Source organism: Tachysurus fulvidraco, chromosome 7 (genome assembly GCF_022655615.1).
Source record: "Tachysurus fulvidraco isolate hzauxx_2018 chromosome 7, HZAU_PFXX_2.0, whole genome shotgun sequence".
Taxonomy (NCBI): Eukaryota; Metazoa; Chordata; class Actinopteri; order Siluriformes; family Bagridae; genus Tachysurus; species Tachysurus fulvidraco.
Genome location: NC_062524.1, coordinates 25,967,995 through 25,980,770, shown reverse-complemented (window position 1 = coordinate 25,980,770; position 12,776 = coordinate 25,967,995). Strand labels below are relative to the sequence as shown.

The 12,776-nt window shown below is 45.0% G+C and overlaps 1 protein-coding gene across 3 annotated transcripts in view; it reads right to left on the bottom strand.

Annotated features, from left to right (window-relative positions):
* Positions 1 to 979: 979 nt before the first annotated feature.
* Positions 980 to 12,776, bottom strand: part of fbxw7 (F-box and WD repeat domain containing 7) — a 102,509-nt gene continuing 90,712 nt past the window's right edge. For all 3 annotated transcript variants that reach the window (XM_027158069.2, XM_047815785.1, XM_027158072.2), the window contains 4 exons: positions 6,754 to 6,935; positions 5,431 to 5,656; positions 4,708 to 4,918; positions 980 to 3,784 (listed from right to left, as the gene is read on the bottom strand). In XM_027158069.2, coding sequence (XP_027013870.2) covers positions 3,516 to 3,784; positions 4,708 to 4,918; positions 5,431 to 5,656; positions 6,754 to 6,935 — 888 coding nt within the window. In that variant the 3' untranslated portion in view covers positions 980 to 3,515. The remainder of the gene's footprint in view (positions 3,785 to 4,707; positions 4,919 to 5,430; positions 5,657 to 6,753; positions 6,936 to 12,776) is intronic.

Genomic DNA, 12,776 nt, shown 5'->3' with positions numbered 1-12,776 from the left:
TATAGTGTGAATATTTAAACTCTATCCAGCACTCGCAGCTTAAAGCCTGGCTTTACTCGTCACAAGCGAATGAAAGAAGCGTAACATTAGAAACGGCAGATGGCAGGAGCTCGTAATAATCCCCACTGAGCTCGCAAATTTCTCCAGGAATCGCACGACTGCCACAAACACGCATGAGCAGCACTCAGGGAAATCAGCTCGTGGTGCAGGGACGAAGGACGTCAGCTGTACATTTTGAGCAGTGATGAAATGTAGAGGAGAATTTTTGAAATTTGGCGATCGAGGTATTTAAGATGAGGAAACTGGAACATTTAAGATGACGATACGACCATAAAACAAACAGGAAGTCAGACTGTATTTACAGACAGGGATTAGCCGCTCTAGCTGGCGAACATTTGCGCAGTTCAACTCAATCCTCTTCAGATCTGTTTATGTAGCACCTCGAATAACGGTTACAGATTTATAGAGATTTACAATGAGGAAATTTTAGAAACTCATCTACGGTGAACAAGAAAAACTCTGAGACGTCACGAGCTGGTGATCATCAGTTAGTGACGGAGTTACGGCGATGTCTTAAACAAGACCTAAAGTAAACACCCCTTTGTACTGAGGACAATATAGAATTATCAACTTTATAACTTAGTTATGCTTAAACTGGTCAAGATTCAACAGGTGTGTGTCTGCGTGTGTGTCTGAGAGAGAGAGAGAAAGTGTGTGAGAGAGAGTGTGAGAGAGGGTGTGTGTGAGAGAGAGTGGGAGAGCGTGTGTGTGTGTGAGACTGGGAGAGTGTGTGTGTGTGTGTGTGTGAGAGAGAGTAGGGGCATTAGAGCAGGGAATGAACAGGAAACTTGGATGTGACACACGTACACACACACACACACACACACACACACACACACACACACACACACACACACACACACACACACACACACACACACGTGAACACAGGTAGAGAAAACCGATTGCGCTTCACGTGTACAATAAACCGTAGAAGCTTTATTGGGCACATATGACACTTTCACACATTGACAAAAAAGAAGCTTGAAATGAAACAAATAAAGGAAAAAAAAAAACAATAATAATAAACAACCCCACATTTTATTGCACTTAAGTTATAAGAAAATAAAAATTCTAATAAACAATCCCTTTAAGGTTTGCTGTATTTTTTTTATCTGTCTGTTACACCAGGCAGTTTGGACTGGAAAAAAAAGGAAAGAGAAAGAAAAGGAAAAAAAAACAAACAAACAAACAAACAAACAAAAAAAACACACCTCCATCGTCTGATTTTCTTAAACCAGACCATAAATAAAAGCTAAAAACTGGAGAAAGTTGTTGTGTCTTTTTTTTTTAAATCGTAATATACAGTGTTAAACCAGGTTCACAGTTCAGCGTGTGTGTGTGTGTGTGTGTGTGTGTGTGTGTGTGTGTGTGTGAGACTCGGACATTGAGACCAACAGGTTTGGCTACGTTGCGTTGACGCTTTTCTCCTCTTCAGTAAGAACGATGAGCGAGTTTGACTTCCATCGAGCCGATGCCATAAACCAAAAAACCCTAAAAATTCATCCCACACGTCCAACAGAACTTCCGTCCCGAGGAACGTGTGAACGACACACACACACACACACACACACACACACACACACACACACACACACACACACACACACACACACACACACACACACACACACGCGGCATCGTCTTTCAGCCTCGTAGAGGCACATTTGGCTCAAGTTTCAGTGGCGAAATAAAAGAAGAAGAAGAAGAAAGTCCGATTTCATGTCTTGTACTCATTGTGTCTTTTTTTGTCGATTTATTTAGAAGTCTAAATTCTTTTAGGATTTAGTCTGGGACTAAAACGTCACAGCCAGTGGAGGAAAAATAAGAATAAAAAAACAAACAACCAACCAAAAAAAAAAAAAAAAAAAGTCCCGCATGAGTGACTAGCAGCATTAAGTTCAGTTTGGCCACTGGGAGAACAGGAACAGGAAGGGGTGGGGCTTCCAGGGGGCTTCTAAGTAAAATAATAATAATAATAATAATAATAATAATAATAAAGAAAATCAATCGTAATTTCTAATCTCCCATGAAGCAACGGTACTGAGCCAACATGAGGAAGTTTAATCAGAGAACAGCGACGACAAACAAACTGCACTGAGGATGTGGAACAGCACTTAAAGACGGATCGAACGACAAAAAAAAAAGAACAGATCTACACTCTTCCTCCTTTAACCTGATGTGTGAAGTTTGCGTCGTGCGATGGCTAATAAAGAGGAGGAGCGTGTGAGCCCCGGTGTAGCGTAGTGTGTGCTGGATGTCTTTTGAGGCAATGGTGATGAGTTAGACATGCGGTTTACACCACGCTAACCTGCCGCCGCCGCCGCCGCTCGGCCTCCTGCTTTATCACCCGCGCCGCCACGTCAGTACGCCCAGGAGCGGAGGAACTGTGTACCGATCTGCTGTTTTTTTTTTAAATGTCAGACTGTCTTTAAATTAATACTGAGACTCGTTGTAGAGGTAACGGTGGAGAGAAACGCGACAAGAACACGAGCGCTGATGTTTGTGAACAAAAAAAAAAAAGGAAATAATGAATGATACTGAAATTCACAGTTGTGCACTGAACACTAAATAAATGTGTTGGTGTGGGATACAAGGAGAAAGGACGAACGAGAGAAAATCTACCGCTCTCTGACACGTATCGAGGGTCCAGCGTGCGTGTGTGTGTGTGTGCGTGTGTGTGTGTGTGTGTGTGAAATCCTCACATTTAAATCTCAAAGCTCTTTTATCGGTTTTGTTTATCCTGTTAAAAACCTGCGTGCATTCGTGGTCGTTCACCATCACCTGTGACAACTCGGCTTCCTCGCTTACGTCATGCATACAGTGTCGACTTGTTCGTATCGGTTTAAAAACAAAAACAAACAAAACGAAACAAAAGAAAGAACAACAAAATAGAGAGAACCATGTCTGGGGTGTGCAGGCTTGAGTCTGCGAGTCTCTGAGCAAGAAAGGCTGTGAGAAAGGGAGTGAAGGATAGAAAAGAAAAGAAAAACAAACAAACAAAAACAAACAAACAAACGATCTCGTTCCTTCCCAGAATGCTTTGCTGCACAGAACCCCAAAATGACCAGACAAGCAGATGCCAGTCATGGAGCTGCATGAGGAAGCCTTCCTTCCCATAATGCAGAGGCCCCGCCTCCTCGTTCCTGCCCCCACCCCATTCTAAAGATGGAGGAGGTGATGCCTCTTTGTTGGGTCCAGTCTCTGAGCTGCGCAAGAAGGCGCACTTCCTGTTCCGCCTTCCCGCTATGGATTATGCCCCGTCCCTTTTCTGAAGAAGCACAACCCATCCCCTTCCCCCAAAAATAAATCGCAGCGGCGGCCACTAAAGGGGCGATTCATGGCAGGAACGATGAGCAGTGGTGGGTCTGGTGGCGGAGCTGCGCGAGGAGGCCCGTTTCCGTAACCTCATCCTCGCCCCGCTGCTCTTCCTCTCCCTTCGCTTCATGTCCAGTTCACTTGAGTTCGACGTCGAAGTCGAGCACGAGCAGTTTGGTCTCCTCGGTGCCGTTCCTGCTGCCCACGGCACACACCAGCTTGACGTTGGAGGCTCGGATCCTCCACACGACGCCGCCGCTGCCGCCGCTCTCCAGGCTCACCAGGTTCCGGATGAAATCTCCCGAGCGCAAATCCCACAGTTTCACCGTGCCGTCGTCAGAACTCGTGATCACAAAGTTCTTGTTGAACTGCAGACACGTGACGGCGCTCTGGTGCTTATGGGGACCTGAGAGAGCCGGCGAGAGAGACGAGGGAGGAGGAAAGAGGAAGAGGGCACGAGTCATCACAACAATAACAGACACGGTGGAGCAAAAGGCGTAGTTGTGTCTCAGATAGAGAAGTACGCAGTGCAGAAGTGCAGTTTCTCTCTCTGTGTAACTCTGTGCTGCCCATTAGTGTGTGTATCTCTCTCTCTCACTCACTCACTCACTCACTCACTCACTCACTCACTCACTCACTCACTCACTCACTCACACACTCACACACACACACACACTCACTCACACACACACTCACTCACACTCACTCACACACACACACACTCACTCACTCACTCACTCACACACTCACTCACACACACACTCACTCACACACACACTCACTCACACACACACTCACTCACACACTCACTCACACACACACACACACACACACTCACTCACTCACTCACTCACACACACACTCACTCACACACACACTCACTCACTCACTCACTCACTCACTCACTCACTCACTCACTCACACACTCACTCACTCACTCACTCACACACTCACTCACTCACACACTCACTCACTCACTCACTCACTCACACACTCACTCACTCACACACTCACTCACTCACACACTCACTCACTCACTCACTCACACACTCACTCACACACTCACTCACTCACTCACTCACACACTCACTCACACACTCACTCACTCACACACTCACTCACTCACTCACACACTCACTCACACACACACACACACTCACTCACACACACACACACTCACTCACTCACTCACTCACACACTCACTCACTCACACACACACACTCACTCACTCACACACACACTCACACACACACACACACACACAGTTCACGCTCTCTGTGCGATGGCTGTAGCATGAACAGTAAAGGAAGACAAACATGTGTGTTCACCTTGCAGAGTTTGGAGACACTGTCCCGTCTTTATGTCCCAGATCTTGACGGTGGAGTCGGCGTTCCCCGACACCAGGATGTTGTCCTTCAGCTCCATGCCGCTGGTGAGGGACTGATGACCCGTGAGCGTGTGTATGCAGTTCCCCGTCTCCACGTCCCACACTCGGATGGACGTGTCTAAAGAACCGCTGACCACGTGGATGCCGTCGAACTGCGGAGACGAACACGTGTTCGCTTAATACTGAAGCGGCAGGTAATACGCTTACGGTGTGGGGTATCATCTGCAAAAGTTTGTGCACCCTTCGGGTTTCTAATTAAAGAATCGATAATGATATCAGGGCCAAGACGTTCAGTAATAAGGTTCACACCTCCATCTCTTCCCCCTTATGTGATTACAGCTCACACTAGCAGCAGTAATTCGTGTAAAATCAGCTGCTATTTGATGGGAATCATTATGAAATAAAGAAGAAAAAAAAACACTCACAACGAGATCTTTACTTTACAGAAGAAAACCCCTGGAACATCGGAGGTGTATTAGTAGGTTCATTTCTATCAGTTCTGCCATGATGCTGGACTTCCTGTTCATCCTGTTCTTTATTCTCAGCTGGTTAAACTTCATACACAACCAACTCGTGTGGCCTTTTAATCCACCTGGGATACTGTGTGTGTGTGTGTGTGTGTGTGTGTGTGTGTGTGTGGTGTGTGTGTGTGTGTGTGTGTTACCTGTAGTGAATAGACCCGGTTGGTGTGTCCCTGCAGTGTATGTAAGCACGTCTCTGTCTCAGGGTCCCACACTTTGACCATGAAGTCGTAGGCTCCGCTGACTACACGGCGCCCGTCGTACTGCACGCAGCGCACCGCCGCCACGTGACCCATCAGCACGTGCAAACACTGACCCGAGTCGATATCCCACACACGCAGCGTCGCATCCCGGGATCCACTCACCACCCTGATACACAGAGAGAGAGAGGGAGAGAGAGACAGAGATTAAGAGAAAAAAAAAGAAAGAGAGAAAAACAGAAAGAGAGAAAGAGAAAAGAGAGAGAGAGAATCAGAACGAGTCTTCAACTTAAATGTCTCACACCCACACCCACACACACCCACCCACCCACACCCCCCCTCTCCAGGCAGTACAGCACTGAAGCTGAACACATTCATCTGTCTGTTTTTCTGGATGTTCAGATAATAATAGATATTGAAGAGTGCAATCTGTGCATGTGCAGCTTGCTGTAATAAAAATGGCCTTTTGCAGCCGTGTGTGTGTGTGTGTGTGTGTGTGTGTGTGTGTGTGTGTGTGTGTGTGTCATTACAGTGAAGATGTATTTATACTCAGCTCTGTGCCAATAATCTGCTACAGACTAATAATATAAACATTATTTTAAAGCAGAAGGAATAAAGCTGAAGTGTGATGTGTTTAGAAGACGAGACGATGACAGCTGTCTCCTAAACGCCTGGAGTTTCTGCGCAAACGCAAACGCACAACTTCCCATGATTCTGTTCACCATCAGCGAGTGAAAATATGGCGTTTGGAATTGTCGTCGGTTTTTTTTTCCCCTCGGCACCGACGTGATTGTAACAAACGGTGAAATAAAAGCCAATGAGAGTAAAAGTGCGACAGGAAGCTGGTCACATAGCAGATTTATTGGGAGATTCGATACATATATTAAAGATAATACGGTATAATGTGGATACTGAGCTGGAGCTGTTATATTATTATTACAAAGCGTCTTGTTTTAAACCTGACAGTTAGATGTTCCTCCGAAGCGCTTAAGCCTCTTAACATCGTGTTCTCGCTCTGTACCGTGACGGCAAGATGGTTACGGCGAACACGCACGACCTGAGATCATTCGCAGGATTGGGGGATAAATAAAGGTCTGGAGCGCAGGATAATGGAGTGGTGTGTGACGAAGGTTATGGAGAAATCGACAGGGTTAACGGTACTAACCGGTAAGGAAAGCAGCTTTAATCCCTGTTTAATCTGAGCGCTGTGATGGGAAGGACCAGGAAGTCAGTGGTCAGTGTGTGTGTGTGTGTGTGTGTGTTTACCTCTTTTCATGCAGGTGCATGCAGCGCACGGTGGATGTGTGTCCGTACAGTGTGTGAATACACTCCCCCGTCTCCGCGTTCCACACTTTCAGAGTCCGATCTGTCGAGCCACTGATGATGATGTTGTCTCTCATCTGAGAGGACCAAACACCGCCCGTGTGTCCAACTAACGTCCGCAAACACTACACACACACACACACACACACACACACACACACACAGGGATTTAGATTATCATGTAAAATCCTAACACTGATACGGTAACACGGTGAGTAACAAACACGTCGTCACTCGTCACAGAGCTAATAACCCATTGACTAATCACACGGTCGTATCTCATCCTGCGCCGGTGCTGCAGAGTGAGGACACGGAGCCCACGACTGACAACCGCTCTAAACAAAAGCAGCCTACGGAGGATTCTACATAAATAATGATGTAATATGTAAATGAGGAATTTGTAGAAATAAACTGTTCAAAGTGAAACTAGTGTAAAGAAGCTGAACTTTCTGCTCTGTTATTAAACTCATCTTAAAGCATTATTTTACTTTTCCTCCATAAACGAGTCACACGGCTGAGGCGGAAACGCACGCGGCAGGAGAGATTTAATTACAACCAATAAATTCTATTACATTTCACCAAGTCACAGAGAGAGAGAGAGAGAGAGAGAGAGAGAGAGAGAGAGAGAGAGAGAGAGAGAGAGAGAGAGAGAGAGAGACAGAGCAAGATAGGGAGAGAAAGAGAGCGAGAGAGAGACAGAGAGAGAGCATGACATGGAGAGAGGGTGAGAGAGAGAGAGAGAGATAGATAGATAGATAGACAGAAAGACAGAGAGACAGAAAGAGAGAGCAAGACAGAGAGACAGACAGGGAGAGAGAAAGACAGGGAGAGAGACAGAGAGGAAGAGAGACAGACAGAGAGCAAGAGAGACAGACAGAGAGCAAGAGCGCGAGAGAGAGAGACAGAGAAAGCGAGAGAGAGACAGAGAGAGAAAGAGAGAGCAAGACAGAGAGACAGACAGGGAGAGAGACAGAGAGGAAGAGAGACAGACAGAGAGCAAGAGAGACAGACAGAGAGCAAGAGAGACAGACAGAGAGCAAGAGAGACAGACAGAGAGCAAGAGAGACAGAGAGAGGGCAAGAGAGAGAGAGCGCAAGAGAGAGAGAGCGCGAGAGAGAGAGACAGAGAAAGCGAGAGAGAGACAGAGAAAGCGAGAGAGAGACAGAGAAAGCGAGAGAGACAGAGAGACAGACAGGGAGAGAGACAGAGAGACAGAGAGAGAGAGCAAGACAGGGAGAGAGGGAGAGAGACAGACAGAGCGAGAGAGAGACAGAGAGAGAGTGAGAGAGAGCAAGACAGAGAGAGAGAGAGCAAGACAGAGAGAGAGAGCGAGAGAGAGAGACGTCTCATCATCCTCTGCTTTATGACCCTGAACAGAACCTCTGAATGCAGGACGATGAAGAAGACAAAAGATGACCACGCAGGAGGATTAATTGGGTTTTCTCTCTTCTGATCAACATCAACACGTCGCTAATTTGTGGAAGCGCCGGTCGTCCCTGCAGTTTAACCTCAGAAGTGATCAGAACGCCTCCGTCTCTCGCTTTATTACACTCTGTCACCCGACTGAAGGTTCACTAAACAACACGGCTGCTAATTAACTAAACAACCCAATTAGTGCTAAAGGCTAACTATGTGCTGGACACAGTGGTGTGTGTGTGTGTGTGTGTGTGTGTGTGGGGTTGGTGGTGGTGGGGGGTCGGGGCTACGGCCACACACTAAGACAGACAGAACAATCAGTGTTGACTTTCTTCACTGCATCTATTACAGCCAAACTCATGCATATTAACGAGCACCTGATTAAATATGCATGTGGTCTATTACAGTATATAGTAAGTGTCTCATAAATGACGACAGCAAATCTCTTCCCAGAGCTCACACACCATGTGGCCTTTAAAGAAGGCATATGTCAGGACTTTTACACATCTGTCTGTCTGTCTGTCATGAAAGACAATAAACTTAACAAGCGTTCTTTGTGAAAAAAAAACAAACCTAAGGAATATGTAAATGACCCATGAATGCCACGCCCACTTGTTAATATCTGATCTGAGGTACAAGTAGCTTTCCTGATCCGTGGCGCGTCCGAGTCGTACCAGGACGCATGAAGGCCTCTCGGTGTTTTTAGAAAAGATAAAAGTATTGGCACCCCCATGTTATGGCGTGCTCTGCAAAAAAATAAAAAATAATAAACGCTCGCTGTACCTCGTAGTCTAACATCAACCACCCTACACACACACACACACACACACACGATGCCATGTTACTAGACTGCACGGTGAAAACTTGTCATTTACTTGAACATGAATTTACTTTATAAACTTCTTTGTTTATGAGACATTGAGTTTGGGTTAGATTCTGTTCAGTAGGAAATCACTAGAGATCTGCTGAGTCATGTTTGGTGGCTACACTGTTAATCTGAGGGCTTGTGTTTACACACACACACACACACACACACACACACACACACACACACACACACACACACACACACACACACACACACACACACACCTTAAATTATCACCCATCAATGTAGAGGTCAAGAGCATAAGCGCTTGTGCTCTGTGTATGTGTGTGTGTGTGTGTGTGTGTATACGTGTGTATGTGTGTGTGTATTTGTACGTGTGTATGTGTGTGTGTGTATGTGTGTGCGTGTGTATGTGTGTGTGCTCTGTGTATGTGTGTGTGTATGTGTGTGTGTGCGCGTGTGTACATGTGTGTGTTTCTGCTTTCTAAACTAACAAAGTTCTCTGAAACCCGCAAGGAAAAAAAGAATTTAGTTTACAAGCTGTCTGTCTCTCGGTCTCATTCTTTTGTCTTCTCTCTCCCCCCCTCCCCCCTCTCTGTCTCTCTCTCTCCCTCCCTCTCTCTCACTCCCCCCCCTCATTACTTTCTGTCTCATTCTCTAAGTGTCTCTTTCAGGCCTTCATTAAATCTCTTTCTGTCACTCTTGTTCTGCCTTTTGTATTCTTTAATCCCTCCTCTCTCTCTCTCTCTCCCTCTGTCCATTTACATCTCTGAGACACAGATTCTCTATCTATCTTCTCTCTGTATATTTTATTCCTCTTCCCATCATTCTCTCTCTCTCTCTGAGTCACACTGCACCTTTGGCTGATCAAGTTCTTTACATGCAGACTGCAGCACGCCGCAATCTTCCGCCCACCGCAGGATCCTGTGGTCAGGACAAGCGCACACACACACACACACACACACACACACACACACACACACACACACACACACACACACACACAGTGCTAACACTTGTCTTTTCCTGCTGACCTTCCTATATTCAGTCCCGACTGAACATTTCCAATGTAAACATAACCTCGGTTCTTTATTAGTGTGTAAGAAACATTGGGACGGAATCCTGCACGGCGTCTCGGCGCTGATTCACGTCCATTAACCTAACTGACAAGTTCAGGCTCCGTATAACTACCACATTACCCACGATGCTGTGCGGCTTTTGATTCGGCTCGATGGGGTCATGATGAGATTAGTGCCGTGTGTGGGGATATATAAACAGGCGCAGTAGGACCTTTAATTCGATTTTCCCTCGTTAACTGCGTTGTAATTCTGTTGCGAGTCATTATCAGAGCTCTGGGTGAAGGTCAAAGGTCAGATTAGTGAAGCCAGGACATGCTTTCCTGTTATTTGCCATAACGTCACGCCGAGGCTCTGTTTTCTTGCACTATGGACCGAGCAGAAATCGACTGGAGGATCAAACATATAAACAGCTCGTCCAACCTCGAACCCGACTCGTCTCTCAGACGTGAAACGTTCTCATCAGAGCCACTTCATGCGGCAGCGAGAGCGAGAACGTTCTCTAACGGCTCTGATCCGCCGGCGGTTTGTTACTGAAGCGCTGTGAGATAATGAAGGTCCAGCGTGGACTGTGTTTAATGAGCTCTGGGCACAAAAAGAATTTCAACCATTCCCTCTGTCCATGAGAGACATTCTTCAGCCTGCGAGAGGAGGAGGGGGGGGGTGTTTGCGAGCGAGAGCGACCTTGTGGAATTGAAAGACAATACAATGATAATAACGAGTCAAATAGAAGAAGAAATGAGGAAAGCACAAACTTATACATGCTCCCTGACATGCGTGCGTGCACAGACACACACACACAGACACACACACACAGACACACACACACACACACACACACACACACACACACACACACACACACACACACACACAGTTATTGATTCTGTTCTGAGATTGTTTGTGTCTCACGCAAACTTTTATGCACACAGGAGGTCAGGTTTAGAGAAGATTTCAATCAGTAGAAGGGCACAACATTGCTCTGAGGTTATGTTTGTGTGTATGTGTGTGTGTGGGAGTGTGTGTGTGTGTGTGGGAGTGTGTGTGTGTGGGAGTGAGAGTAAGAAAGAGAGATAAAATGAGTAAAGCAGTATAGAAAGTGAGCGATAGACACACACACACACACACACACACACACACACACACACACACACACACACACACACACACAATAGGGTGTGTGTGTGTAGACCTGAGCAGTGAACAGACTCTCTGTGTTCAATGTGAATAATTAATGATGATGAGTTTTCATAGCTGAGTTCATCATCAGTTCAGGGTGACCGAGTCAATGAGGGTAACCGAGTCAATCAGGGTGACCGAGTCAATCAGGGTGACCGAGTCAATCAGGGTGACCGAGTCAATCAGGGTGACAGAGTCAATCAGGGTGACAGAGTCAATCAGGGTGACAGAGTCAATCAGGGTGACAGAGATACTCTTGTGTAAAACACTACATTACTACTATTAAACATAACGGATTGATTCTAAAACTAGATAAAGGATACGGTACAGTTATAATGTGTGTGTAGTTATAATGTGTGTGTAGTTATAATGTGTGTGTAGTTATAATGTGTGTGTAGTTATAATGTGTGTGTAGTTATAATGTGTGTGTAGTTATAATGTGTGTGTAGTTATAATGTGTGTGTAGTTATAATGTGTGTGTAGTTATAATGAGTGTGTAGTTATAATGAGTGTGTAGTTATAATGAGTGTGTAGTTATAACGTGTGTGTAGTTATAACGAGTGTGTAGTTATAACGAGTGTGTAGTTATAATGTGTGTGTAGTTATAATGAGTGTGTAGTTATAACGAGTGTGTGTTAGGGTTGTAATGAGTGTGTAGTTATAATGAGTGTGTGTTAGGATTGTAATGTGTGTGTAGTTATAATGAGTGTGCAGTTATAATGTGTGTGCAGTTATAATGTGTGTGTGCAGTTATAATGAGTGTGTGTTAGGGTTGTAATGAGTGTGTAGTTATAATGAGTGTGTGTTAGGGTTGTAATGAGTGTGTAGTTATAATGAGTGTGTGTTAGGATTGTAATGTGTGTGTAGTTATAATGAGTGTGCAGTTATAATGTGTGTGCAGTTATAATGTGTGTGTGCAGTTATAATGAGTGTGTGTTAGGGTTGTAATGAGTGTGTAGTTATAATGAGTGTGTGTTAGGGTTGTAATGAGTGTGTAGTTATAATGAGTGTGTGTTAGGATTGTAATGTGTGTGTAGTTATAATGTGTGTGTAGTTATAATGAGTGTGTGTTAGGATTGTAATGTGTGTGTAGTTATAATGTGTGTGTAGTTATAATGAGTGTGTAGTTATAAGGAGTGTGTAGTTATAATGTGTGTGTAGTTATAATGAGTGTGTAGTTATAATGAGTGTGTAGTTATAATGAGTGTGTGTTAGGATTATAATGAGTGTGTAGTTATAATGAGTGTGTGTTAGGATTGTAATGAGTGTGTAGTTATAATGAGTGTGTAGTTATAATGAGTGTGTGTTAGGATTGTAATGAGTGTGTAGTTATAACGAGTGTGTAGTTATAATGTGTAGTTATAATGAGTGTGTGTTAGGATGTGATGAGTGTGTGTAAGTGAAGTAGCTGATTGGTTGGCTGCTGTAATGTACATTATGACATCATCAAATCAAATCTTTTTTAC